The sequence below is a fragment of the Arachis ipaensis genome, chromosome B06 (genome assembly GCF_000816755.2).
Source record: "Arachis ipaensis cultivar K30076 chromosome B06, Araip1.1, whole genome shotgun sequence".
Lineage (NCBI taxonomy): Eukaryota > Viridiplantae > Streptophyta > Magnoliopsida > Fabales > Fabaceae > Arachis > Arachis ipaensis.
Window position 1 is genome coordinate 7,761,944 of NC_029790.2, and position 12,642 is coordinate 7,774,585.

General features: G+C 38.2%; 2 protein-coding genes across 3 annotated transcripts in view; both read left to right on the forward strand.

Moving 5' to 3' along the window:
- LOC107645633 (universal stress protein PHOS34) lies at positions 2,245–4,113 on the forward strand. 2 transcript variants are annotated; one of them, XM_016349710.2, is made up of 4 exons: positions 2,245–2,630; positions 2,715–2,815; positions 3,648–3,769; positions 3,858–4,113. In XM_016349710.2, exons 1-4 carry the CDS (start codon positions 2,429–2,431, stop codon positions 3,943–3,945), a joined length of 513 nt encoding a protein of 170 aa, XP_016205196.1. In that variant the 5' UTR covers positions 2,245–2,428; the 3' UTR covers positions 3,946–4,113. The 2 variants fall into 2 exon arrangements, with proteins under 2 accessions (XP_016205196.1, XP_016205197.1); XM_016349711.2 differs by having other exon boundaries at positions 2,250–2,630; positions 2,721–2,815; positions 3,858–4,110.
- LOC107646349 overlaps positions 10,582–12,642 on the forward strand; it is a 2,340-nt gene continuing 279 nt past the window's right edge. Inside the window, exon 1 of the mRNA XM_016350540.1 lies at positions 10,582–12,598. Coding sequence (XP_016206026.1) covers positions 10,582–12,598 — 2,017 coding nt within the window. The remainder of the gene's footprint in view (positions 12,599–12,642) is intronic.

Below are 12,642 nucleotides of genomic sequence, written 5' to 3' on the forward strand. Positions count from 1 at the left end.
TACATGAGTTACGCCTTCCACAATGATATGCTTGATCACTGGCAGTCCTAAATTTATTTGAACACATACTCGGGCATATCGTCCTCTCTCAGCCAACTTAGTGGCTAAGTCCACTTTGATGGGAACTCCTATTGCAGAAGCAATACGCATTATGGCCTGTTCCTGATAGCACCAGATTGGGAGTCCCGAAATTCGAACCCATACAAGCGTAGACCCGAAGGATTGCTCACATGGCCGAAAATCTATATCCCACGGTTTTACAGCAACATAGTGCCCCTCAATCAACCACGGGCCACCAAGCATGACCTTCTCACGATCTTCACATGCATCGAATTTTACCATGAAGTACTCAAACCCCACATCAAGCAGATCAAAGCCACATTTGATGCGCCAAACCATCCGAAACTTGTGTGAAAGAGATGTGTAACTATAATTTTTATCAAGAACCTTGATCACTAAAGCTTCTCGATAAGGCTCTGCCAAACAAAGCTTGGCTTCTTCAGTGAAGTTTACACATGGAGGTTGGGAATCGCCCTGCTTGCCCACCACCGTGGCTATACTATCCCCAGATAGAGATCCTGCAAGTGCAAACGCCTTCGATTTCTCTGGACTAATGACTTTATCTCTAAAGGAGATCTTTGTAGGATTTGAAAAACCCTCTCATGAAAAACCTTCCTTGGCACCGGATGCACCCCCACCCACACACTCTCCCCCTTATCTCTTCCGACGGCATGGCCGCCATCCTCCCTGTGTTTTGCCCTCAAACACTCGTTCCCGCTCTCTCCTTCTCTCCTTCTCTCATTCTCTCTGAGTACGGAGTACGTACTCTTTTTCTGCTAGGGTTTAAACTATCTTCTCCACATCTTTCTTATTATTTAAAATGGATTGATTATCTTTCTTATTATTTAAAATCGTTCATCTTCCCTATTATTTAAAATGTTCTATTTTTAAGAGTTTGATCCAATTTAAATTATTAATATTTTTTATTATTTTTAAAAATTATATTTAATTATTTATAAATATATATATCTCGTTTATATTATAAACGAAATATATACAAAGAAATAAGAGAATGATATTTATTTTGGTAAATATTTTTAAATTATTTATTTCAATAATTATTATAATTATTTTATTTATTAAAATAAAAAATTTGCTAAAAAAATAAGTACAAGATAGTCATTTTACATTATATTTTATATTATTTTAAAAGACCACTAAGATCCTGATTTTAGGTCCCCACCTAAGTCAATTCTAAATAGGATACGTCAACTCTTTATTACAAAATTCGTAAACTCGTAGGCCTTTTTTCTTTTTTTTTAAGTCAGGAAATTTTTATTTTTTTTGGTATTGAGTCCAGAAATTTTAGGTGTATTTTGTTTGTGTTTTTATTTTTTATTTTTTATTTTTATTTTTTAAATTTTATAAAAAAATAAAAACAGTAAAAATAAAATTGTGTTTTTTGTTTTTATTTTTTTTATAAAATTTAAAAAAAATAATAAAAATAAAAACAGAAAATAAAAATAATGCACTCGTAGATTTCAGGGGAAAAAAATTCAAGAAGTCCTTGACACCACATGTGTTTTCAGCTTGTAATGACAAGTTCAAAACTTCAAATAATAGGGTATAGCTGGCTTCTTTTTATTTTGGCCCTGATCTGGCTTCATATTCCGTATATTTATGAATCCATTAATAGTATTTATGGGCCTCTGTTAACAAAAAACCTATTTATTTATGGGCCACTTATATTTTAAGGGATTTCTTTCTGGAGTTGTGCTATACGTGACTAGGAACGAGGGAAAAAAAGTTTTTGAAAGAAAGAAAGAATGGCAGCTGACGCTGAGGCTTTAGTTCAAGTGGTAAATTGTGTGTGAGTTTTTGAAAACGGTCTAATTTATTGAAAAAAAAAGTTATAAGACAAAAAACAAGGCATGGAAAAGTAGATTATGGAAGCATTTATTGAGGAATAGGGATTTGGTAGAATTTCTTTTTAAAAAGGAATGTTTGCCAAACGACCAAGTGATTACTATTACATACATAAGAGTATGAGACCTTTATATGAAGGTCTGTGGACATGTCTAGAATCCGAAGCTCCAGATTATTCCTTTCCTGTTTAGGTTTAACAACACATACCTAACACAGAACGAAGCATAAAATAATACAATTATTAAGTAACTTAATGAAACTTTTAATCATTCACGTAAACACAAATGTCAGTATAAGAAAGCAGAGGAGTTAGGAGAAGAATGTAGAATCGGGAATAAAGCGTGGAGTGGAGGGTAGTTTTCATGAACCCGATTCATATGCCAATCATATAAGCATTACGCTACCTTGGAATTCGAATCAACCAAGCCAGTTGCGCCACTAATAACACACTATTTTAACTTGGATCGGAGGCAATAACTAAGCAAGCAGAGAGATCAGAGCCATGGCAAGTTGCTGCGCAAAGAAGGTTCCAGAAAGAGAGAAGCAGGTGTTGGTGGTTGGTGTGGATGACAGTGAATACAGCACCTACGCTCTTGAATGGACCCTCGACCACTTGATCACACCCTCTCCCACTCCCATCTTCAAGCTCGTTATCGTCTTTGCCAAGCCTTCTGTTACCTCCGCTGTTGGCATCATAGGCCCTGGTATGTACGTATGTATTTTCGAATATCCATCCATGCATACGTATACATACGTATACGCATATAGATACGTACTAATTCAAGTAGTTGTAGGAGCCCCTGAGGTGTTTCCGATGGTGGAAGCCGATATTAAAAGGACTGCTGCCAGAGTCACAGAACAAGCTAAACAACTCTGCATCAACAAATCTGTAAGTAATTAATTAACTAATGAAAAATGTATTATTTTGTTCCTAATATTTAGATCCAAATTTTAATTTAATTTCCAATGTTTGAAACGTTGTATTTTAATCTTAAAAATTTTTAAATATCATATTTTAATTCAAAAAAGTTTTAAGCATGTTTAATATTGTCTCACTATTAAATTTGACATAAACAAGTCGCATATTGAAAAGCCAATAGCATTCGATTTCAGTATATAAATAAAATTAATCTACTAACGATCACTAATATAAAAGTTTTTTCTTTGATTTTGAAGGATTGATTGTTAGAATTTGGGATTGAGCAATGCTAGGGGCCAGCAATTTTTGTGATTAGTAGTCATCAAATAGCCATCAATGATAATTTATTGGTGTGAGATTTCATCCAATGGCTCACCTTTTCCTGTTGGTTACATGCTGGCCAAAATTCAATAAAATTGCTGCCCCTACTCTTTTCCTTTGGGATTTTGAACCAAAAAAATTAAAGAGAAGAAGTATTACAGGAAGGTTTTGGTTACATTTTTTAATACATGAAATAAGATATGACTTAATTAGTATCGTTATTAACGTCTACATCACTCATTTCGTTAACTATTAACGTCAAAATTAACCGTAGAACAACATTAAAACTGTTTAATTGTTTTTGGAAAAGAAATAGGACGTTTGAAATATTAGGAATAATAATAGAATTTATTCTAAGTACTGGAGACTAAAAATCTAAAGTAGTACTTTATTCTTAACTAATTAAATTAATCCTAATGTGCAGATGATAGCTGAATACAGTGAGATGACAATATAATTAATATCTTTGTTTGATGATTAGGTGAATGATGCAATTGTGGAAGTGGTAGAAGGCGATCCAAGAAATGTTCTTTGTGAAGCTGTGGAGAAGCACCACGCTTCGGTATTGGTGGTGGGTAGCCATGGTTACGGAGCTATAAAAAGGTACACCATCTGTCGCTTGTTTTATGAAAGTATGTTGAAATGAAGTATGAAAAGCTGTGTGCTGATTGAGTTTCCTTTGAGGTTGCAGAGCTGTATTAGGGAGTGTGAGTGACTATTGTGCTCATCATGCTCATTGCACTGTCATGATCGTCAAGAAGCCCAAAACCAAGCACTGATGTATAATATATTCATCTCAAGGGGAGACATGTTTTCTTTAAGAAAATCATAATGCTTCACTCTATATATGCTTCCTTCAATTTACTTTGTATTTCCGAGATAGAACTCAGAAAATAATATATGCATGTAGGATGTGTTGTATACATTGGACTTTTTCCACTTCCCCTCTTCTCCCTCCCATATATATATTTTGATAAATGTTATTTCTTTTCTTGTTAGTCATACACACATATATTGTACTTTATTTTATTTTATTTCTTTCTATTTTTTAGAACAATCAATGTATGTGTTCAAATTAAAGCTAACGTTGAAGTTGAAGTAATATAAAATTGCAAGTCTCACGAAGGGGTGGGGTTATGATTGTAATATATTAATAAACCTTTTTATAATTTTATCCTTACTTACTTCTTATAGATGCCTTTTAATATAAAAGAATAAGGGTTAATAGTAAAATTCGTCTCTAAAAGATCATTTATTTTTTAAATAAGTTCTTAAATAATTTTTTTAGTCATATTAGTCCTTGAAAGATAAAATGTAAGTCAAATTATCCTTCCGTTAGTTAGATGATGACATGTCAGGTCAGTGACACCTAGTACGTCATGTGTCACTTGACATGTAAAAAAGAATATATATTTAAAAGCTAATTTGATTAATTTTAAAAATTTTAGGGATGAAAATAATTTACGTTTAGACTTTCAAAAACTATTTTGATTATAAATAATTTTACCTAACACGTCAATCAATCATCTGGTGACACGTGATCATCTAACTAACGGAAGGACAAATTTGACTTACGTTTTATTTTTTAAGGATTAATATAACTAAAAAAGTCATTTGATGACTAATTTAAAAAATAGGTAATCTTTTAAAGACGAATTTGACTATTAACCCCAAAATAATAAAAAGGATTAAAAAAAAGTCATACATGTACATTCTTCCTCAAAAAAAATTTTTTCTTATCATAGGTTAACTTTAGAGAGACCTACCACTATTGCTAGATGGTATCCAATTCAAATTTATTGAAATGAATTGGTTCATTGGTCGGTTAGAAATCGGTGATAAAACATGAGAGTTTGAAGAACGGTTCTGAGGTCAAATAAGTTTTTCTCCTTATCCTTGGTCTTTTGGTTATTGGTGAATTTATTTTCAGTCCCACATTAAAGAAAGAAATCCTGTAGTCCTTTTTTTTCGCTATCATTAAGAATTTTCTATGATTTCATCATAATAAGTTCATTTTTAAAAGAGATAGAGCCTTTAATGATGGTAAGATTCATGAACTAGTTTTCTATTTAGCCAAAGACAATAACTTGACCCAAGTTGAATTGTTTTAGATAAAGAAAAATGTAATTAACTTTATGGAAAAACAGGTGGATTAGCCGCCCCAAACCCCATCCATTAAATTAATTTAGATGGCTCTATAAAGGAGGAAAAGATGTCATAGCACTATAGCAGCACTGTGCTAACTTTGACACTTGTATAGTGGCGTTTACTAAGCTTTAGGACATCTTTTTGGGACTAGATCTGGCGCTGAACGTTCATGTAGAGATGAAAATTTACTCAAATTGATTTTCATTTTTTGGAAATTTTGGTCTAGCCCATCCGAAATCTTTGCATCAAATTGAGGAGTTGGAGCCTCCACCATGAGTTTAAAGAAGAAAATTCTTGTGCCAATAAACTGGCCTTACATGAATATGATTTACAATATAAATGTCATATATATATATACATTTCTGTCTTCTTATATTTCTCTTAATTTCTTTACGGATTTGACGTGTACCTCTCAAATCACGACGATCACTTTCTCACCTAACCGACCAAATATCTCGGTACCAAGAGTAGACTCCAAACGTAACTTGGTCACAGTCTCACGCAAGTCAGATTCTATCTTCAGCCCGTTACTAACAAACGGAACTCACTAAAAATATCGGAACAAACCCAAAAGCGTAGACACTCCCCTCGTCTATAAAAACAAATCAAGCAACTCATATGGAGGCAGGTCACAAATACACTCTCATTTTTATTTATTCACCTCATTTTGAATACTCTTCTGACTTGAGTGTCGGAGTGCTTTTTGCAGGTGCTCCCGCCGCCGTGTTTCGCAACGCCGAGGTTAATCCTAAGGACCATCCCTAAGGCGACGCATAGCTCTTCCCCAAGACAGGCAGCCTCGCCCGAAGACATATACCTCGGCTGAAGCTGAACGAAACATCTGGCGCCCACCATAGGGCCGAGAGTTAATCTAACCCCACTATTTTTTCTATATTGCACTTTGTATTTCTCTTCTACGCAGGGTTTCCCAACCTTCCAACATGGCCGATAACGGAGTTCACTAACTCACTCAGGCCGAACTCATGGCCCAGATGGCCGAGCTGCAAGCAGAAGTCAAAAGCCTTGCTGAACTATCCACCCAAAACAACGCTAGTAAACGTGAGGAGAATGGTTCCAAAGGAAAAGGCGACGCAGACCTACTAAGTGTCAACCCACCGAAGGAGAAACTGACCTTAGACAACCCGTTCTCGGAAGAAATCACCAACTACCAGATGCCAAAAAATTTTACACTGCCTTCCTCACTCGAGCCATATAAGGGGATTGGTGACCCCCGAGCTCATATTAAGAAATTTCAATCTATGATGTTCTTTAATGGCCCTAATAACGAACCTGTTCTTTGCAGAGCTTTCCCCACTTATGTCGACGGTGCGGCTTTACTTTGGTTCTCAAAGTTACCTGCAGGATCAATCTTCTCTTTTGAGGAACTGGCGAAATCCTTATAGACCACTTCGCTGTAGCACGGATATACTCGAGCCATATAAGGGGATTGGTGACCCATGGGCTCATATTAAGAAATTTCAGTCTATGATGTTTTTCAATGGCCCTAACAATGAGCCTGTACTTTGCAGAGCTTTCCCTACTTACCTTGACGGCGCTGCGCTACTTTGGTTTTCAAAATTACCTGCAGGTTCGATCTCTTCTTTTGAAGAACTGGCAAAATCCTTCATAGACTACTTTGCTGCAGCACGGATACACATGCACGAATCAGATTACCTCGGCACCATCCGCCAAGGTCCCCAAGAAAGCTTGAAAGATTATCTGACCAGATTTACAGAAGCAACAATGGAGATACCCGATCTGGACCTTGCTGTCCACCTGCATGCCTTGAAGGCCGGACTCCGACCCGGAAAATTCAGAGAGACAATCGCGGTAACTAAGCCGAAAACATTGGAAGAATTTCGAGAAAGGGCAGCAGAACAGATGGAGATTGAAGAGCTTCGCGAAGCCGAAAGAACAGAAAGGAGCAACCTAGAAGGGAGGAAGACAGAACGACAAGGTCGGTAAATATCAAAGACTCCAGAAAACCCTTCAAACTCACCCCAAAATTTGACAACTACACCAGATTCAACACAAAGAGGGAGAAGATAATTAAAGAGATACTCAACGCTAAAATCATAAAATCTCCAGCAAGGGCGGGGAACTACCAAGACCAGTGATTTGTCGACAAAAGCAAACACTGCGCTTTCCATCAGAAGTACGGACATACAACTGACGAGTGCGTGATAGCTAAAGACCTCTTAGAAAGATTGGCTCGGCAAGGCCTCCTAGATAAATACATCGAAGGAAGAAAGCACAAAGAAGGTAACAAGGACCGAGAAGAACGCCATCAAGCTCCAGGACACAAGGAGGACAACAAATGGTCAAACAACGCTCCACCAAAAAGCATCATAAACTGTATATCCGGAGGATTCGCCGGGGGAGGTGAAACAACTTTGGCGTGAAAACGAAGCTACCGCGCAATGCTAGCAATCGAAGGAACAGCACCACAAAACAACAAAGATGCGCCCGACCTCAACATCACTTTCAGCTAGGCAGATATATGTTCGGCAGCACCAAACTTGGACGATCCGGTGGTAATTTCCATCCAAACAAGCGAGTTACTGGTAAGAAAAGTCCTTTTGGACCCAGGTAATAGTGCAGATGTCCTTTTTTACTCTACTTTCCTAAAAATGAAATTATCTGAAAAACTCATGCAACCCTCATCCGGAGAACTAGTAGGATTCTCTGGAGAAAGAGTCCTGATCAAGGGTTACATATGGCTAAAAATAATAATGGAAGAGGACTCTTTATCACGAACTATTGATATACAATATCTAATAGTTGATTGCCCAAGTCCTTACAATATTATTCTCGGAAGGCCTGCTCTGAACATGTTCAGGGCAGTAGTATCCACTTTTCATCTATGTGTTAAATTTCAGGCACAGGATGGCAGGATAGCTACACTCCATTCAGACCGCCAACAAGCTCGGCAGTGCTATAATGCAAGTTTAAAGAGGTCGGCCATAGGACGAGAACTTCAACAAGAGGTCAATGCAATTCACAGCACAAACGAGGTATTGTCACTGGCAGAGCTTGACCCCAGAGGAGACACTCAGGAAAGACCCCAACCTGCAGACGAGCTCCAGGAAGTTCCACTGATGTCAAAGCCAGGGCAAGACACATACATCGGCCAAGCTCTCCAGGGACATAAAAGATCGGAACTCATAAAGGTGCTACAAGCCAACGCCGATTTGTTCGCCTGGACTCCCGCGGACATGCCAGGTATAGACCCAAATATCATTAGCCATAAACTCGCCACAGACAGAACAATCCGACCTATAGCTTAGAAGAAGAGGAACCTCGGGGCAGAAAAATCAAAGGCAGCCTTAGAAGAAACCAGAAAACTTCTCAGTGCCAAATTCATCAAAGAGATCCGCTTCACCACATGGCTATCAAACGTGGTAATGGTAAGGAAAAATTCAGGTAAATGGCGCATGTGCGTCGACTTTACAGATCTGAACAAGGCATGCCCTAAAGATGCCTACCCTTTGCCAAGTATCGACAAGCTTGTAGATAATTCATCAGGTTTTAAAAGTTTAAGCTTCATGGATGCATATTCTGGCTACAACCAGATCCTCATGCACCCAGAAGACCAGAGCAAAACAGCCTTTATAACTGAACATGGAAATTTTTGTTACAAAGTAATGCCATTTGGTCTGAAGAATGCAGGTGCAACATACTAGAGACTGATGGACATGATCTTCCGCAATCAAATAGGTCGGAACATGAAAATCTACGTCAACGATATGGTCGCCAAAACAACACAAGGAAGATCCCACTGTGACGACTGATAAACCACTATTTTATGGTTTATCTTGTGCTCATTTGAATGGATTTTACCAACTCTCTACCTACTTATTCATACTATTTGCATGGTTTTATATTTGCCTTCCTAATTATGTGCTTTGATTGAAAACATGCTTCTTTGGCCTTAAGTTCTCTATGTTTAATCCTTTCTTATTACCATTAGATGCCTTGATATGTGTGTTAAGTGATTTCCGAGATTACAAGGCAAGAATGGCTCAGAGGATGAAAAGGAAGCATGCAAAAGTGGAAGGAATACAAGAAGTTGGAGAAATTGCTAAGCTGTCCAGCCTAACCTCTTTGCACTCAAATGGCTATAACTTTAGCTACAGATGTCCAAACGACACAGTTCCAGTTGCGTTGAAAAGCTAACGTCCGGAGCTTCGATTTGATATATAATATGCCATAGTTTCCCTGATGCTAAAGGACGCGGTCGCGTGATCTACGCGGACGCGTCGCAGTGACGAAAAACCAGCGTGGCAGATTTCATCTTCAGCGATTTCTGGGCTATTTTCGACCCAGTTCTCGGCCCAGAAAACACAAATTAGAGGCTATAAAGTGGGGAAACGCATCCATACATGGATAAGCTTTCATATTCACAATTTTAGGAGTAGATGTAGTTTTTAGAGAGAGAGGTTCTCTCCTCTCTCTTAGTATTAGGATTTAGGATTCCTCTTAGTTTTATGAGTGACTCTCAATCCCAGGTTCAATGTTCTTTTTATTATTTTCCCAATTTTATTTATAAATTCTTCTATGTTACAGATTACTCTTTGAATTAATGCTAATTGAGGTATTTCAGAATTACGATTGCTCTCTTTAATTTATGTATTCAAATTATTTTCATTCAAGTAGATTCTCTTCCCTTTTGGCTTTGGTTGAGTCATTGGAGACACTTGAGTTATCAAACTCATTGTTGACTGAAAATTAGAATTTTTCAAGAATTAATTCGAGTTCCAATAACTCTAGCCTTTCCCAAGGAAAGACTAGGATCTGAGGAATAAAAAATTAATTCATCCACTTAACTCACCTTCATAGTTAGAGGTTAACAAAGTGGGAGAAAAATCCAATTCTCATTACAATTGATAAGGATAACCAGGATAGGAATTCCAGTTCTTCATACCTCGCCAAGAGTTTATTTTACAGTTATTTATTTATTTTATTGCTTTGAAAATATACCTGTGCCCATTGCCCAAACTCCAAAACCCCAATTTACAACTCATAATCAATAATAAGAATATACCTCCCTGCAATTCCTTGAGAAGACGACCCGAGGTTTGAATACTTCGGTTATCAATTTATTAAGGGGTTTGTTACTTGTGACAACCAAAATGTTTGTACGAAGGGATTTCTGTTGGTTTAGAGACTATATCTACAACGCGACTGTTTTTATAAAATTCTTTACTGACAAAAATCCTAACGTCAACGACCTCACAGAAATTTTCGAGCAGATCCGAGCTTACAACATGAGACTGAACCCAGAGAAATGCGCCTTTGGGGTACAAGGAGGCAAGTTCCTCGGATTCATGCTAACCTCACGAGGAATCGAAGTAAACCCTAAAAAATGTGACGCAATACTTAACATGACAAGCCCCAAAACAATGAAAGAAGTCCAACAATTAGCAAGAAGAGTAGCCGCACTATCACGGTTCTTGCCAACAGTATCAAGCCGATCATATCACTTCTTCCAGACGATATCAAAGAACAAAAAAATTGAATGGACGGAAGAATGCGAGACAACATTCACCGAACTCAAGGCTATCTTGTCATCACCACTAGTATTACAAAGACCAGAAATCGGTAAACCTTTATATTTATATTTATCTGTTTTCAATTATTCTATAAGCTCAGCATTGGTCATTGAGACAGAAAAGATACAAAAGCCAATATACTTCGTCAGTAGAGTCATGCAACTAGCAGAGCAATGGTACCCGAGAATAGAACAGTTGGCTTTAGCATTAGTAACAACAGCAAGAAGACTCGGACATTATTTTCAGAGCCACACAATAATCGTAAGAACAAACCAACCATTAAGGCAGATACTGACAAAATCAGAACTAGCTGGACGATTGACAAAATGGTCTGTCGAGCTCTCCGAGTTCGATATCCAATTCCAATCAAGCTCGGCCCTAAAAGCACAGATCCTAGCAGACTTTGTCTCCGAGTTCACACCTGACGAGCACCACTATAACAAGGCTTGGGAGTTACACGTCGATGGGGCATCAAACCGAGAAGGCAGCGGAGCCGGAATAGTCCTGAAAGAGGGAGACAAGGTGATAGCCGAGCAATCCCTCCAGTTCCACTTCTTAGCGAGTAACAATCAAGCCGAGTATGAGGCGCTCATAGCAGGGCTCAAGCTCTCCCTCAATCTCCAAGCACATAGCCTGACAGCATATTGTGATTCCCTCTTGGTGGTTCAACAAATCCGAGGAGAATTCCAGGTAAAAGATCCCTTGCTCGAGCGGTATTGGCTCAAGGCAAAGGATCTCATTTCAAAATTTAGTTTGTTCATAATATTACATGTGCATAGAGAGAAAAACATTAGAGCAGATATACTATCTAAACTTGCTGCCACTAGAACAGACACACGAACATTGGCATTATCACAACTCACACTTAAAAAACCCAGCATTGAACTATTATCTATAACGAGCATTAATCACCTCCACGACTGGAGAACACCTTTCCTTGAATACATCAATGCAGGAATCATACCCAGAGACGAACTTAACCCGCAACAATTCAAACGAAAAGTAAGTCTCTACACAAACATAGCGGGAGAACTATATAGGCGAGGTTTCTCACAACCATTGCTAAAATGCCTAGACAAGGACGAAGCAAAAGAGGTAATGGACGAGGTTCATGAGGGCGTGTGTGGAAACCACATCGGAAGACGAGCTCTTGCCGCAAAGATCGTCCGAACAGGATACTATTGGCCGACCATGAAAAGGGATTGCATAACCAAAGTCAAGACCTGTGACAACTGTCAGAAGCACGCCCCGGTAGCGACAACACCAGCCGAAGTATTGCATAGCATGGAGGTAAGCTGGCCTTTTTACAGATGGGGGCTCGATATCCTCGGCCCGTTCCCAGTAGCGCCAGGCCAGGTAAAATTTCTTTTAATATCAATAGACTATTTCTCAAAATGGATAGAAGTACAACCTCTGGCAAAAATAACCGCTGAAAAGGTACGATCTTTCATATGGAAAAACAACATATGCCGATTTGGAATACCAAAGGAAATAATCTCAGACAATGGTAGACAGTTTACAGATAATAAACTCGCATCATTTCTAAATAACTTTAGCATACAACATCGTTTTAGCTCGGTCGAACACCCACAGACCAATGGACAGGCCGAAGCTGCTAACCGAGTTATATTGCAGGCAATAAAGAAAAAGCTTAACAACGCCAAAGGAAAATGGGCGGAGCTAATCCCAGAAATACTATGGAGCTATAACACAACAATACAATCCACCACGGGTGAAACGCCCTTCAAACTAGTTTACGGGACGGAAGCACTCATC

Excerpts from the sequence above, each read along its gene's own strand:
- LOC107645633 (XM_016349710.2), top strand. The coding sequence starts at position 2,429 with ATGGCAAGTTGCTGCGCAAAGAAGGTTCCAGAAAGAGAGAAGCAGGTG. Across the intron at positions 2,631-2,714 it reads TGTTGGCATCATAGGCCCTG|TTGTAGGAGCCCCTGAGGTG; the intron begins GTATGTACGTAT and ends TAATTCAAGTAG. Across the intron at positions 2,816-3,647 it reads AACTCTGCATCAACAAATCT|GTGAATGATGCAATTGTGGA; the intron begins GTAAGTAATTAA and ends TTTGATGATTAG.